The 14,200-nt window shown below is 39.2% G+C and overlaps 2 protein-coding genes across 2 annotated transcripts in view; one reads left to right on the top strand and one right to left on the bottom strand.

Moving 5' to 3' along the window:
- Umad1 (UBAP1-MVB12-associated (UMA) domain containing 1) overlaps window positions 1-7,330 on the bottom strand; it is a 171,078-nt gene extending 163,748 nt beyond the window's left edge. Inside the window, exon 1 of the mRNA XM_021190065.2 lies at window positions 7,246-7,330. The gene's annotated coding sequence lies outside the window, so the exon portion shown is untranslated. The remainder of the gene's footprint in view (window positions 1-7,245) is intronic.
- A 221-nt stretch (window positions 7,331-7,551) lies between these two features.
- On the top strand, window positions 7,552-10,599 carry Rpa3 (replication protein A3). The gene is made up of 4 exons (XM_021191621.2): window positions 7,552-7,723; window positions 8,779-8,853; window positions 9,739-9,847; window positions 10,295-10,599. Exons 1-4 carry the CDS (start codon window positions 7,625-7,627, stop codon window positions 10,375-10,377), a joined length of 366 nt encoding a protein of 121 aa, XP_021047280.1. The 5' UTR covers window positions 7,552-7,624; the 3' UTR covers window positions 10,378-10,599.
- The last annotated feature ends 3,601 nt before the right edge of the window (window positions 10,600-14,200 follow it).

Genomic DNA, 14,200 nt, shown 5'->3' with positions numbered 1-14,200 from the left:
AAAAAAAAAAAAAAAAGTCAAGCCTCAGTCATTACGCCCCCCCCAACCCCAGCACAGACTCCTCTATTCCCTATCTCAGGAACAGTATTATGGCCCAGCCAGCTTCTAGAGGCAGAATATTAAGGATTACCTTGATTTTATTTTCAGCCTTTACTGCATGTCCAATAACCACTATCTCACACAACTTCTTAATTCCTGACTTTTGGTTTCTCTCTTCTATTGTCATGGAATTCTGCATACAAACATCACCAGTACAGATTATAACAACCAACATGGGTATCTTTTTAATAGAGTGGATTCTCAGTAGCCATATTTGTAGTCAATCCTTTGCGTGTACTCTTTCACACCCTATCTGTTTGGAAGAATATAGTCAAATGACTAATTAGATAAGTGGCCAATTATCTAGATTTGTTTAGAAGATTTTATTTCCTCAAGAGCTTCATAGGATAGAGGTCTTTGTGAACAGTAACACAACACTGATTACTAAAAAGGTGGTGTTGTAAAATGATGGGAGATGATTTGGAGTCTCACAGTTTTCATATTCATGGTTCCTGTCCGTTGTGATGTTAATAACTTAGAACTAATTGAGTCAACTCATAATGGCTTTTATCTGTTCTGTTTTGTTTTTTACTTAAATATTTAAGGTGCAGGGTGTATACAATCCAAGTGCCCATCAGTGGAAAGATGACTAAACAAAGTATATTCATTTAATAGGGTTTTATTCAAGTTTAAAATGGAATGCAACTCTAACACATACTACAACATAAATCTTAAAGATATTGCTAAATTAAATAAGCCCATGCGAGAGGAAAAATATTGCACTACTGCACTTGCATAAGACACCTAAGAGTAGCTACATCAGTACAGGTAGAAAGTACAGATGCTAAGGAATGACTGAGTGATGGTCACAGAATCTGAGTTTTGGAAGATGGAAACAGTGGTGGTTATGGTTGCATAACAATATGAACTTACAGAATACACTGAATTGGAGGGTTAAAATAGTTAAGAGTTAATCAATAACTTTTATGCTATACATATTTTAGCAAACTTAGTAAATAAAAAAGTGATGTTCCCTGTACCCAAAGCACATTCATTAGGCTATTCCAACCCAGTCTCTGAATTGTTAATGTTTCTCCTAAAATATGAAACTTGCCATTGTACTCTTCTTTCAACTTCCATTAAGCCAATTCTTTCACATCACATTTAAGAAAGACATTCTAAGCTATCATTTCAATTCACTTGTACCCCTTAATACATGTCACTGCTACTATACATTCAAGCTCTGGTTGGTGTATAGTTATATTTGTTGTCTTCAGCAACTAGAATTCCCCCACAAGCTCTCTTAAGTAACATTCATGAGATGAAAAAAACTAGGCATGCTATTCTTACACGCTTGAGTGCGTGTGTGTGTGTGTGTGTGTGTGTGTGTGTGTGTGTGTGTATTTATTTCTGGTAACATGAAAAATCAAATGTCCAGAAAAATTGTATCTTAGTACAGCCTATGTAAAAATACTGGGATATGTTAGTACCATTTTAAAATGCATGGCCAAACCATTAAGAGATAAGGAAATACTACTGAGACCAGAAAGAAGGAAAGGCTAAAACTCTATGGGGGAATAGCCAAGTACTAATAACTAGTATCTTTTTCATGGCCAGTACTGACTTCCGATGGATACAAGCCTGGGTTTTAATGAACTATGTCCCACAGTGAACAGGCAAAAAGCCTGGGGCCAAACATTGTGAAAGCAAGGAAACAAATCTTTTCTTGATAAATCCAGCCTGAAACCAAACCACAGAAATCAACAACAATAAAAAGTTCTATAAAACATGAATCTATAATTTTAAATGATCAAACAAAAAGAAAAAAGCGCCAGAGCAAGAAACTGTCAGCTTATTAAAAAGCATAGCATCAGACCAAGGACTGTGGGGATCACAAATAGCATATAGAGATCTACCTTAAATCTGAAATGAATGAAGAGTTAAAACTAGGACCAAAGAATGAGAGGCGATCAGAATCTCGGAATAGAATGATTATATCTAATAATAATGGTTATATATGACAAACCTATAGCCAATATTGCATTAAGTGAGGAAAATTCAAAAAGAATTTCCACATAAAAAAATTCAGGAATAAGACAAGGGTATCTACTTTGTTCACTCTCAGGATATTCAATATAGTATGGATTAGCTAGAGCAATAGGCAAAAGAAACAACTAAGAAAGTTACAAGAGGAAAGGAAGAAGTAAAACTGTCCATGCTTGTTCCTGTTATGACGCTCTAAGAGATCCTGAAGACTCAACCCGGAACTCTTAGAACTGTAAACACATTTGGTAAAGGTCAGGACACAAAATCAACATAAGAAAATTATAGCCTTCCTCTATCACAGTGACAAGTATATAAGAAACGAAACCAGAAAAACATCCTTTATAACAGCAAAGCAAAGCAACCTACCAATTTTGAAATAAGCCTCACTAACGATGTGGAGGATCTCTACAATGAAAACATGAAAATGCTGAAGAGTGAAATTGAGGATAGAAGTGTGAATGAAAACTCCTGAAAAGAAGCTGTGTCTGGCTTTAACAAAAACTCCTGGAAGGATCTGTGTATGCAGAGGCTGATGGACTTACTGTGGGACTAAAGTACTGTGGGAGATTAGAATTTTATAGAGTAGAGGCTAATTACTTATCTTAGACTAGTTTTAGCCTTCCAGAAGAGCCATGCCTTGACCCATTCTGCATCTGAACTAACACCTCGTGGTAATAAATAAAAACCTCTTAGAATCTATTAACTTAGCAGAACACTACCTTCCACCAATCCAAGAGCTAAGAATGTCACCAGACAACATCTTAGGCTTATAAAAAAAAGCTCCCCCATTTTTTTTTTTTTTATAGCCACCAAGGTATTCTAAAGTTGCCTTTAAAGTTGATTTATGTTTTTCATTATTCTGTAAAACTATAAAAACTCTGCAAAACTGCTTCTATGGTAGAACCTGTAATCAGGGGTGGCCAAATGTGTTCCTGGGCCATGATCACCCATATTGACGCTAAAATAAACTATGTCTTGTTCTCTTTCAGATGAGAACTGTGGTTTTTACATCCACAGGTAAACTTCCCAGGTTTATGGACTAGAGGAATTAATACTGGGAAAATGATTATCCCAAAAGCAAGTTAAAGATTCTATGTAATAGTCGGAAAATTCCAGCAGCATTCTTCCCAGAGATGGAAAAACAACCTTAAAATCCATATATAAGGGCTGGTGAGATGGCTCAGCGGGTAAGAGCACCGACTGCTCTTCCAAAGGTCCCGAGTTCAAATCCCAGCAACCATATGGTGGCTCACAACCATCCCTAACAAGATCTGATGCCCTCTTCTGGTGTGTCTGAAGTCAGCTACAGTGTAATTACATATAATAAATAAATAAATCTTAAAAAAAATCCATATATAAGCACAAGTGACCCTATATGGCCAAAGCCATGTGAACAAAACCAATACTGCTCCACAACTGATTTCAAGTTACACCACAGATCCATAGTAATGAAAAGGCATGGTATGTACACAAAAAGACACACAAACATCAGTGGAATAGCAGATCAATGCAACTATGGCCATCTGGCTTTTAGCAAATATGTCAAAAACATACACTGGAGAAAAGCTGGCATCTTCACCCAATGGCGGCAGGGAACCTGGGTATCTACATGTTGAAGAATGAAACTCTGTCCTTAAATCCCACATGGCACAAAAAGTCAATGCTAAACAGATCAAGGGCCTCAACACAAGACCTGATACTATGAAACCACTAAAGAAAAAAGTAGGGAGTTCATTTCAAGATAAAAGCATCGTAGAGACTTTCTGAATAGAATTTCTATCACTAAGAACATAAGACCAATAAACAACAAATGGGACTCTTGAGGAAAGAAATGTTTTGTGTAGTCAAGGAAACTGTCAAGTAAATGAAGAGACAGCTACAAAGGGGGAGAAAATCATTGCTAGTTATATATCCAACTGAGAATTAGTATTTAGAATATACAAACAATTCAAGAAAACAACCCAAATCAAAGGGTGGCACCTATAGAACTGAACAGAGCATTTCCAAAAGAATAAATACTAATGGCTAATAAATATTTTTAAAGGTGTTCAACATTATTAGAGAAAATGGAAATTAAAACTATCTTGAGATACCATCCAATCAAAATGGCTGCCACCAAGAAAGCACTGGAGAGGATGCCAAAAAAAGTAAACGCTTATCCACGGAATGCAGGAATACGAATTACTGATGTCACTATTACGTAAGGGTCTTGGATAGTCAACTTGACACAAAGCTAGAGGCATCTAAGAGGACAGGATCTTAATTAGAGAAAAAAAATCCTCTTTAAGATTGGGCTATAAACAAGCCCACAGAGCACTTTCTTAATAAATACTTGATGTGAGAGGGCCCAGCTCATTGTGTGTGGAGCAACCCTGTACTGATGGTCCTGGGTTCTATAAGAAAACGGGCTGAGCAAGTCATGAGGAGCAGGCCAGTCAGCCTCCAAGGCTTCTGTATCAGCTCCTACTTCTAGAAGCATAGTTTGAGGTTCTGCCTTGGCTTCCCTCAGTGGACTATGATTCTGGATATATAAGCTGTACTGGTTAATTTTGTGTCAACTTGACACAAGCTGGAGTTATCACACAGAAAGGAGCTTCAGTTGGGGAAATCTTCCACGAGATCCAGCTGCAGGGCATTTTCTCAATTAGTGATCAAGGAAGGAGGTCCCCTTGTGGGTGGGACCATCTCTGGGCTGGTAGTCTTGGGTTCTATAAGAGAGTAGGCTGAGCAAGCCAGGGGAAGCAAGCCAGTAAAGAACATCCCTCCATGGCCTCTGCATCAGCTCCTGCTTTCTGACCTGCTTGAGTTCCAGTCCTAACTTCCTTTGGTGATGAATAGCAGATGGAAGTGTAAGCCGAATAAACCCTTTCCTCCCCAACTTGCTTCTTGGTCATGATGTTTGTGCAGAAATAGAAACCCTGACTAAGACATAAGCCAAATAAACCTTTTCTGAACAAGTTGGGTTTGGCAGAAAAATCATTAAGACTGGAAGTCACTGTATAGTCTCTTAGAAAGCTGAAAAGAAAACTACCATATGATTTAGCCACACCACTCCTGGGCTTACATTTAAAGTACTCAATATTCTATTATAGAGATGCTCTGAGATCCATGTACATGGCTGCTCTATTGACAATAGCTAGGAAATGGAATAATCCTGAATGCCCAGCGACTGATGGACAAATACGTATACATATATGTATGCATATACATATATATATATATATATATATATATATATATATACATATACACAGTGGAGTGTTATTCAGCTGGACAGAAAAAAATGAGGTTATGAATTTACAAGAAAATTAAAGGGACTGGAAAATATTATTATAGTGAATGAGGTAACCAGGCCAAGGAAAGCAAACACCCTGTGCCCTCTCTCACATGTGGATCCTAGCTTTAAGGTTTTAGATTTGTGTGCTTACATTTGTGGTATCCTTAGAGGTTAGGGAGCTACAAAAGGCCAAAGATGGCTATAGAGAAATTTTAAGGAGCGTAAGGGATAGTAGACATGTGTGCTATATAAGTAGTTCGTTGGGGGAGAATACTGGGGATGATAGGTTTAAGTGGAGATGGGAACAGGAGGCTGGGCTAACCAAGACTAAGGATGTATAAAGAGGTCTCAGGAAAACCTACTACTTTGTAAGCTAATTGAAAATTTTAACTGATTTTAAAAGGAATTTAAATGGAGGTGCCCTGCATGGGAAAAGAATGCTTCCCCTAAAGGCATGAGTTATGAAACAAAAAGCTCAGGGCTGGAAGGATGTGATATTCCTCCCTAGGAGTTATTGAGAAGGATGCCCCAAAGGCACCCAAACAACACAATTTACTACCATGCTCCTAGTGGTCCACCATAACTATATGGTAAGAACCTATGTCTGAAGACAGGGTACCATTTGCTTGCAGCACACTGATAAAGCAAACTGGAACTGAACTGGTAACTTACTTCTTGCTGGTTAGTTTTCACTGAACTAAAGGGCGCTATGCACCAGGGCAGAAAAAGCAGTGGTATATCATGAATGCTTCAATACTGACTTGCCAGCACCCAAAGGAAATGCAGCCCACAACTAACGAAGTTTTTTTAACTTGTTTTAATAACAACAGACTTAAGACACACATATTAAATGTCACATGAACACTAGGGAGAGCTAACAATCGTTTAAATGAGGTAGATTGAATTTCACTCTTAAATAGATGGAACCAGAGCTTTGTATTTTATTACTTAAGGCAGCAACAACAGGACTACATCGGAACTGAGTTATTGGAACTGAATTGTTAGCCCTGAATTTGAAGGTTAATAAGTCTTTGGATTTAGAGAAATCCAGACACTGTTCCACATAATTATGAGACGCAATTAAAATTATGTTCTAATTTCTGCAACCTCTTTTGAAGGTATTTTTATGTGCATTCATTTTGAAATTTCCCAGTACCAATCCCTTGCTGGTGAAATCACTAAAATCAATAGCCACCAGCTTCCAGTCATTCTATGAACCAGGAACACATCCGACAATTTTCTTCAAACCTTGGAATAAATTGTCTTTCAGACAGCCAGCTCAGAGTACTTCGGGGAACTAGATATAGTATCACAACCCAAAATTTGAGTTATCTAGCGCCTTACAAAGCAGTCAACCCCTCATTTGCAGAAAGAGAAAATGTGACGCCAGTGGAGGAGCACTAGCTTGGGTCCAACAGCTGGTGCAGCCTGTCATCTCTAGTCCTTCCCGGGGGTTCTCCTCTACCGGACCCCCAATGCACGCCAGCACCCAGTAGGGGAGGAAATGGACACCTCCATACCGCCAAGGCTAGCAAAGGTCCAAGGTAAAGAGGAGCAGCACCTCTTGCTGCCAGTGGGTAAAGTAGGCAGGGACGTTACACAATGTGCTAGTGAAAACGGACCTCGGTCTCCTAGCAACAACCTCCTGAAGGAGGGGGATAAAGACTGATGATGATTCTCTTCAAGTAGAACTCGCTCAAAAATAAAATCCCCAACCCCAGGCTAGGCAAGCACCCGCGCCACCCGCGCAAAAGCTGGCCGCTGTCAGCGCCCGCACCGCGGCATTCCCGGACCAGGCGCCCGGCTCCGCCCCCTACCCCGACGGGTCAGCCCTGCGGAGGAGACAGGCGCGGAGATCCAGACACCTCCCGCAAGAAAGCTACCTGAGACTCCGCCGCAGCTTGTCACCCGCCACGGTCCTTCTGCTTACTTCCGGGGTCAAGTCGACGTTCGGCCGCTACCGATCCCCGGTCCCAGGCCTCAGCCCCCGCCCCTCTAAGTCCCGCCTCCACCGCCCGCTGGGTTTCGGCCCCCATCGACTTCCGGAACGCCGCGCGTCTCTAGGCAGTAGACCAGTACTTCCGGAAGCCTTGAGCCCCCTTCGCTAGCCCCGGTGCGAGCGAACCAGACGCTCCCGTGGATTTGATTGGCGGATCTGGAGCGTCCGTCTCCTCTGATTGGTGTTCGGATTGGCGCGGCCGCCCGCTGGGGTGTCAATCATTTTCTGCTTTCCTGCGGGTTGCGAGTGTCGGCGGCAGAATCATGGTGGACATAATGGAACTCCCCAAAACGCGCGTCAACGCCAGCATGTTGCCACAGTATATCGACCGGCCCGTGTGCTTCGTGGGGAAGCTGGAAAAGGTGCGAGTGGGTTCTGGTGAGAGGACGGGACCGGGGCCACTGGGGAAGGGCTGCGGGGTCGGGAGCGGAGGCTGGGAGGAGATCACCTTTAAGCGGCGTTGCCCTCCAGCTTGCTGTAGTTTTCACAAGAGCTCGTGGGAACTGCTAAGCCATTGCAGCTCCATGCTGGTGCGGCTTCTTTTATGTCCCCAAAACTGTTTCGAATGATCTTTTAGTTCCGAGCGCTCCGCGCCCCCTTTCTGTATTTACCAGAAAGGGATTTACAAACCTGGCTCCTCTGTTGTTCTAGTTTTTTTGTTTTAGCCAGACTTAGCTGATGAATCTTCTTGTTTCCCCCCTGCCTTTGGCAACCGTCTCTATTTATGGCCTTGGCTTTTCGACTTTGCGGTCGTTCTCCCTATGAAACATGTCTTGGTAGCCCCTCCCATATTCTATAGATACCTTGTTTCTAGTCTAGTCTTAGATTGCAGCCTGGTCCTTCCTATAGGTAAAAATTAAGCCCAAAGTCCCAGAAATTGAGAACGCCGAGGGAAAGAAAAACATCTGTAGGGACTTACTTGCTAGGTCATTTCATTCACACAATTCCTAAGAGAAAGGGATTTCTAACTAATGCTGACTGGGCTGCTCAAACCTCACATCGAGTGGCAGAGCTCAGTTTCAAGGGAAGTTGTCCTCAGATCTGGCAACCAGTTCTTTTAGGACATCATTCTTAATTTTAAAAAAAGGTACTCTGTGAGATGTACTAATTCAAGGATGTTGGCAGAATTCCATTAGGTAGAAAGCCTCCTTTAGTTTTAGTGTACAGCTGTCGACGTTTGCAAATAAGAGAAACCACACAAAACACTAAGCAAATATTATTCGTTGTTTACTAGAAATTCAAAATTAACTGGGCTTCCAATCATCCAATCTGGTAATAACTTGAACTAAATAAACTGTCCCAAACCCTATTACTTTATGTTCAACCAAATAAAACTTCAGTGAATCTTTTAAATATTTCATTTCTGTAGATACTGTTTTATAAATCTATGGCTTTTTGTCTTGGTTTCCTTTTTTAGATTCATCCCACTGGAAAAATGTTTATTCTTTCAGATGGAGAAGGAAAAAATGGAACCATTGAATTGATGGAGCCAGTATGTTTGAAGAGATATGCTCTCATTTAATTTTTGGGGTTTCTTATTTCTGATTTGGGGCATAGAAATGTGAAGGTTGCACTTGTATAACTTTAAAAATCAAATTCATTCTCTCATATTTTGTCTTATTTCCATTTCTAACCTTTAGTGATTCTTAGGGCTCCAACATTTCTGAAAGTGTCCTTTAAGTATTGATTGGATAACAATTTTTATTTCTTAAAAAAAAATCCAAAAAATACATGTGAAAACCTTTTCTCAAACTGCTTCTTCCATAATCACAAGCCTGGCAGTCAAGAGCTAGCCCCAGGTGTTCCTCCTGCTTCATACTAAGTGGCATTGCTAGTCAGTTTTATTTTCTATTTTTAATTTTCATATACATGTGTGAATATATATATTCATATGTATTTGAAAACCTATTTATGCATATTTTTATATTTCTAAATTTTTAAAAAATTTATGTTTAATGTGCTTAAGACATCTTTGATCTTTTATGAAGACAAATCTATGTACTATTTGGTTACTCGATATAGAACATGTGTTGCAAGATTTATCCACAGTTCTTCTCAGTGACTTTTTAAACAAATAAGGAAGTCTTTATAGGAAATCTGAACATCCTCAGTGTCTTTTAATGACTTTGCCTTCAACTTAAACATAACTGTATCTTCAGAACATAAACCACTACCAAAGGAAACAGGACTCATGCCAGCATTTTTGACAACTGTATTTCCATTGTTATGTTGGTTAAATGTAAAGTTTCGTTTTGCAATGGAAAAGTAGTAAACTGTGAATAAATCTGAAAAACAAGGAAACCTTATAACAGCTTTCCAAGCTCATTGTCAACTGAAAAGGTAAATATACCTAATTGACATCTTGTTCAACATTTAGCTTGATGAAGAAATTTCTGGGATCGTAGAAGTAGTTGGAAAAGTGACAGCCAAGGCAACTATACTCTGTGCATCTTATATCCTGTTTAAGGAAGATAGTAATCGCTTCGGTAAGTAAAGCTTCATACTGTTCAGCGGTCTCACATGGATAGGAGAAAACTTTTATTTAATGTTTTTGATCTTAAATCTCAGTCCTGGTATATTGTCAATTTCTATAAAATGAGAAGAGACCTTATAAATTAGTCATTTCTTGTATGTAAAGAAAACAATAAATACCACTAGTTATAGAATAAAAAGGGCTTAAATATGATAAAAATAGTATTTTAATATATGACTTGGAAGCTAGAACAGTATAGTAACCCTGAAATTATGATCCCAGCAGAAAATGACTATATAATGGTTTATCATCTCCATTCTTTGGTAGTACCACAGTTAAATAAACATGGATTGTGAAAATAAGTCGACTTCTGGCAAGGAAATGCATAGAAATACTTCAGGTAACAGTTGATATGCACAGTCCACTGTAGATTAAGTGTTTGCTTAAATGTTTCTTTCAGATCTTGAACTTTACAATGAAGCTGTGAAAATTATCAATGAGTTTCCTCAGTTTTTTCCTTTAGGGCTTCCACAACATGAATGAGCTTCTTCAATTTCTTAAGATTGCCAGTAAGCTACATTGAAGGCTATTATAGAAGACTCCTTCAGTTTAAGGGAGAGACTCCTATAATTTCTAATATTAAATTTGTTCTTTTTTTACATATATTTTTTGTAAATTTAGTATGATAATTTACAACTAAGTTTTTATAAATTTTTTGAAAGTGATACTTCAATATATGGTCTGAATAATAAAAATAAAAATATGCTGTTGGTCAATTGTTTTTATTTTTCACTCTCAAACTTGGAGTTTTGTAATCATAAGGTTTGGTCTTGTATCTACCAAATGGAAGCCTGGGCCAGCTAGCGTGCTACAGCTTTTCTTTACCATCTACCATGCTGATTATTCCTTAATAGGTTATTTAGAAAGTGCTTTTGGTGAATGAAAAGAACAGGCGTATATCTAATTTGTCAAGTTTCTTCATTTTGGATTTTAAAATGTATATATACCAGTGCCAAACAGGTGATCATTGGGTTGGCAGAATCTTTGACTTTTTCTTCATGCCTTTAAACTTGTCGTTATTCTAAGTATGGAATTCTCATCTACCATTTTTAGGGCCTGAATATTGGAATGTCTTCTCACAGATCAAACTAATTTGAGAAATTCTGGAGATTTTAGATATGAAGGAAGTATGTCACTGGAGGGTTGCCTTTCAAGGTCTAGCTGGTCTCTGATCCCTTCCTCACTCTACATTTTCTTCACCCCAGTGTTATGAATTTCTCTTTCCTCCCATCCCCTGTCATCTGTAAGGTACTAAGCCCTCTGAAAGCATGAATAAGCTCTCCTTCTAAGTTGTGAATATCAAGTGTTTTGTCACAATGGTAAAATGGTTATTTATCCACACATACACACAAATGGTACCAGAGAAGTAGGGTGATTACTGTGAGAAATCTGTGTGGTTCTTAAATCTTAAGAATGGACTTGGGGGTCGGGGGGGGGGGGATTTGCATTTGCAAGGGTTTGGAGAACTGATAAGAGAAGTCCTAGAACATTGTGAGCAGAGTTTAAGAATTTAATGCATAATGGCTGGAACTTGAAAGACCAAATGCTGATAGAAATAAAGACTGCTCATAAGATTCCAGGTAGATTTGAGACTGTTGGGAATTAGACCGGAAAAACATTCTGTGAAAGGATTTGTCTAGATTTTTGTCAATGTCCCGAGACAAAGTGAGGTTAAATTCAAAACGAAGACATTAATTTGGAGGAAAAAATTTCTAGACAGATTGAGATTCAGGCTGTGACATGTTCATTACACATCTTTTAGCTGGGTTTATAGTAAGGACTAGAGTAAAAAGCCATGTTGAAACTGTAGTTTGGCCAGATGGGAATGTTTCAAGTGGGCACAGAGAGTATACATAGTATATGTAGTTGTTCAGAGCTTAGCACCATGAAAAAGAAAGCAAATGCTTTTCGTTGGGATAGTGGGAGAGACACCATTAGGGCATCACAGATTAAGTTTTTGACTCATTGGGAAGGTTTTCCATTAAGAAGGGTGCTCCAAGGAATGTTGCAGGCACAACTTTAAGGAGTGTGTTTGTGTCTGTGTGTCTGTGTTCAGCTACTGAGGCACTCTTGAGTCAATACAGAAGTGGCCTGGCTCCTGCCCAGGCTAAGAGCAAATCTTAGCATCATTAGTGCTTGTATTTCAGGCATGTAAAACACAAGAGTCGCAGGGCTATGAAGGCTTCCACCTATATCTGCGGGGAAGGACTGGAAGTTTAGACAGTACTTGAAAGGCAGAGACCCTACAGATAGCATCAGTGTGATACATGAACTGAGAGCATAAACTTAAGCTGCAGTGGAGACTTAAGGGTGTTAAAGATGCCAAAAACAAGCAAGGTATCTGCAAAGGAAAAACAGGTTACAAATAGAGCTAACCTAAGAGAGAGATCATATGGGCTACAACGGGCGAGGTGTTCAGGGCAAGACTGCCTAGACCTATTCGCACTCTCACACCACATGCCATAAATGCTGTACCTTGAACTACAAGAATTTACATTTTACTGTGATGAATTTTGGTCTTTGATCCCATTCTTTCTGGCTGTTCTGAACTTTGTGTTATGGTGCATTAGAAATATGTAACCTGTCTTTCATTTTACAGGGGCCTACTGCTAAGAGTTTAGATCTCTGTAAAAATTTTAATTTATAATTTTCAATACTGTTGGCCTAGAGGAGATGACATATATGCACTGTGAAATGCCCATGACTCTTTGGTGCTCACATGTGTAAGTTTATCATTTGAATACGAAATTGCCCTACAGGTTCATGTAAGCATTTGATCCCTACTTTGGACTTTATTTTGGAAAGTTATAGACAAAGTAGATTACGAGGGGCGCAGTTTTGAAGCAGATAACCTAGCTTCTGGCCCTCTCTGCTTCGTATCTGCCCTGATGTGAACAACCTTCTCTTAGGTTCCTGCTACTATGATGATCTACTCTGCATAGGTCCAAAGACATGAAGCCAAGTGACCATGAGCTGAACTTTCTAAGACCAGGGGTCAGAGTCTTGATTTAAGTTGTCAAATATTTTGTTCAGTAAAATTTGTTTATCTTCAAGTTTTATAGGCCCCAAATAATCTGGAGATTACTTAAAGAATATTACTGTAGTTGGTTATAATAAAGCCTTTTATTAAGTGAAATACAATTTGAACGCAAGGAGGGACATCAGCCATTCTCAGTAATTTTTGCCCTAAATACCAGAGAAATTGTCAGTCTCTAGTTCGGTGTTAACCAGTCTGGTGTTGAGAGTATCCTCAAGTTGTACTAAGTCAGCCCAGGATCTTGCTTTCTGTTGAGTGGGTGCTAATGATTATGGTGCTGTATCTAAGCTCTCTCACGTCTGAGCTGCTTATCTGGTACATCTTGGTGTCCCATGAGCATGGCACTGGAATGAGTATTGTCTGAACAATTGGTACTTCCCTGACACAAATTCCAGATTTTTCTTTCAGTGACTTCATTGAAATATTATTCATAAATTATACATCTTACCTATCTCAAGCATATGAGTGTTTTGTTTTTTGTTTGTTTTGTTTTTGTGTAGAATTGCTAACTGCACTCAACTTTCCCTGTGCCAAAAGGAAATTCTACAGTACTTACATGTTAACTGTTTACTCCTAGTAAGTTTTCAGTAAATATTGGCTATAGGATATCAGGGAAGGTAAAGGGAAGTACATTCATTCATTTATAATACAGCACACGTCTTAAAAAAAACTATTTAAGAAACAACAGTTCTAGAGGTGTAATAATAGTCCTAAACTTACTAGGACACTGGAAATTGTACAAGGAGTATCAGTATGTAATGTAAGACATGACAAAATTCAGAATGTTTTCCTGTTGGAGGAGAGTTTTGTGCACTTTGTATTCAGATGCTGATTTCTATGCCTAGATGTCTGGTTATAGTCCAGATGCTGGCATGATCAAGCATCGCTGATCTCAGTGTTACATAAAACTTGTTTCCTGTCACCACCAATTGGTTAATAAAGAGCTGATTCAGCCAATAACTGAGTAGAAACAGGAGGAACTTCCTATTCCAGTCGGGGGGGGGGAGGGTCCCAAAGAGACCAGAGAGAGGTGAGGAAGAAGTGTGGAAAAACCCTGAGGAGGGACTAGGAAGAATGGCCTTAAGGACACTCTTAGAGCAGAGCAAGCCTGAGCAAGACTCAGATTACAGGCTGGGAAGTAGACAAGCTAGCATAGTAGGGTTAGAATAGATGAGTATCTACCTAGTTACAGAGCTTGAAGCATTTTAATAACTTGATTAAGTGTCCATGTCATTTATTCGGGAGCTAAAATGGGCTAGAGCTGGTGCA

Source organism: Mus pahari, chromosome 2 (genome assembly GCF_900095145.1).
Source record: "Mus pahari chromosome 2, PAHARI_EIJ_v1.1, whole genome shotgun sequence".
NCBI classification, from domain to species: domain Eukaryota; kingdom Metazoa; phylum Chordata; class Mammalia; order Rodentia; family Muridae; genus Mus; species Mus pahari.
The sequence above is the reverse complement of the archived record's forward strand: the minus strand, read 5'-3'. Positions and strand labels throughout refer to the sequence as shown.

Coding starts and splice junctions, on each gene's coding strand:
- Rpa3 (XM_021191621.2), top strand. CDS start 7,625: ATGGTGGACATAATGGAACTCCCCAAAACGCGCGTCAACGCCAGCATG. Junction 7,724..8,778: donor TCGTGGGGAAGCTGGAAAAG/GTGCGAGTGGGT, acceptor TTCCTTTTTTAG/ATTCATCCCACTGGAAAAAT. Junction 9,848..10,294: donor GGAAGATAGTAATCGCTTCG/GTAAGTAAAGCT, acceptor TGTTTCTTTCAG/ATCTTGAACTTTACAATGAA.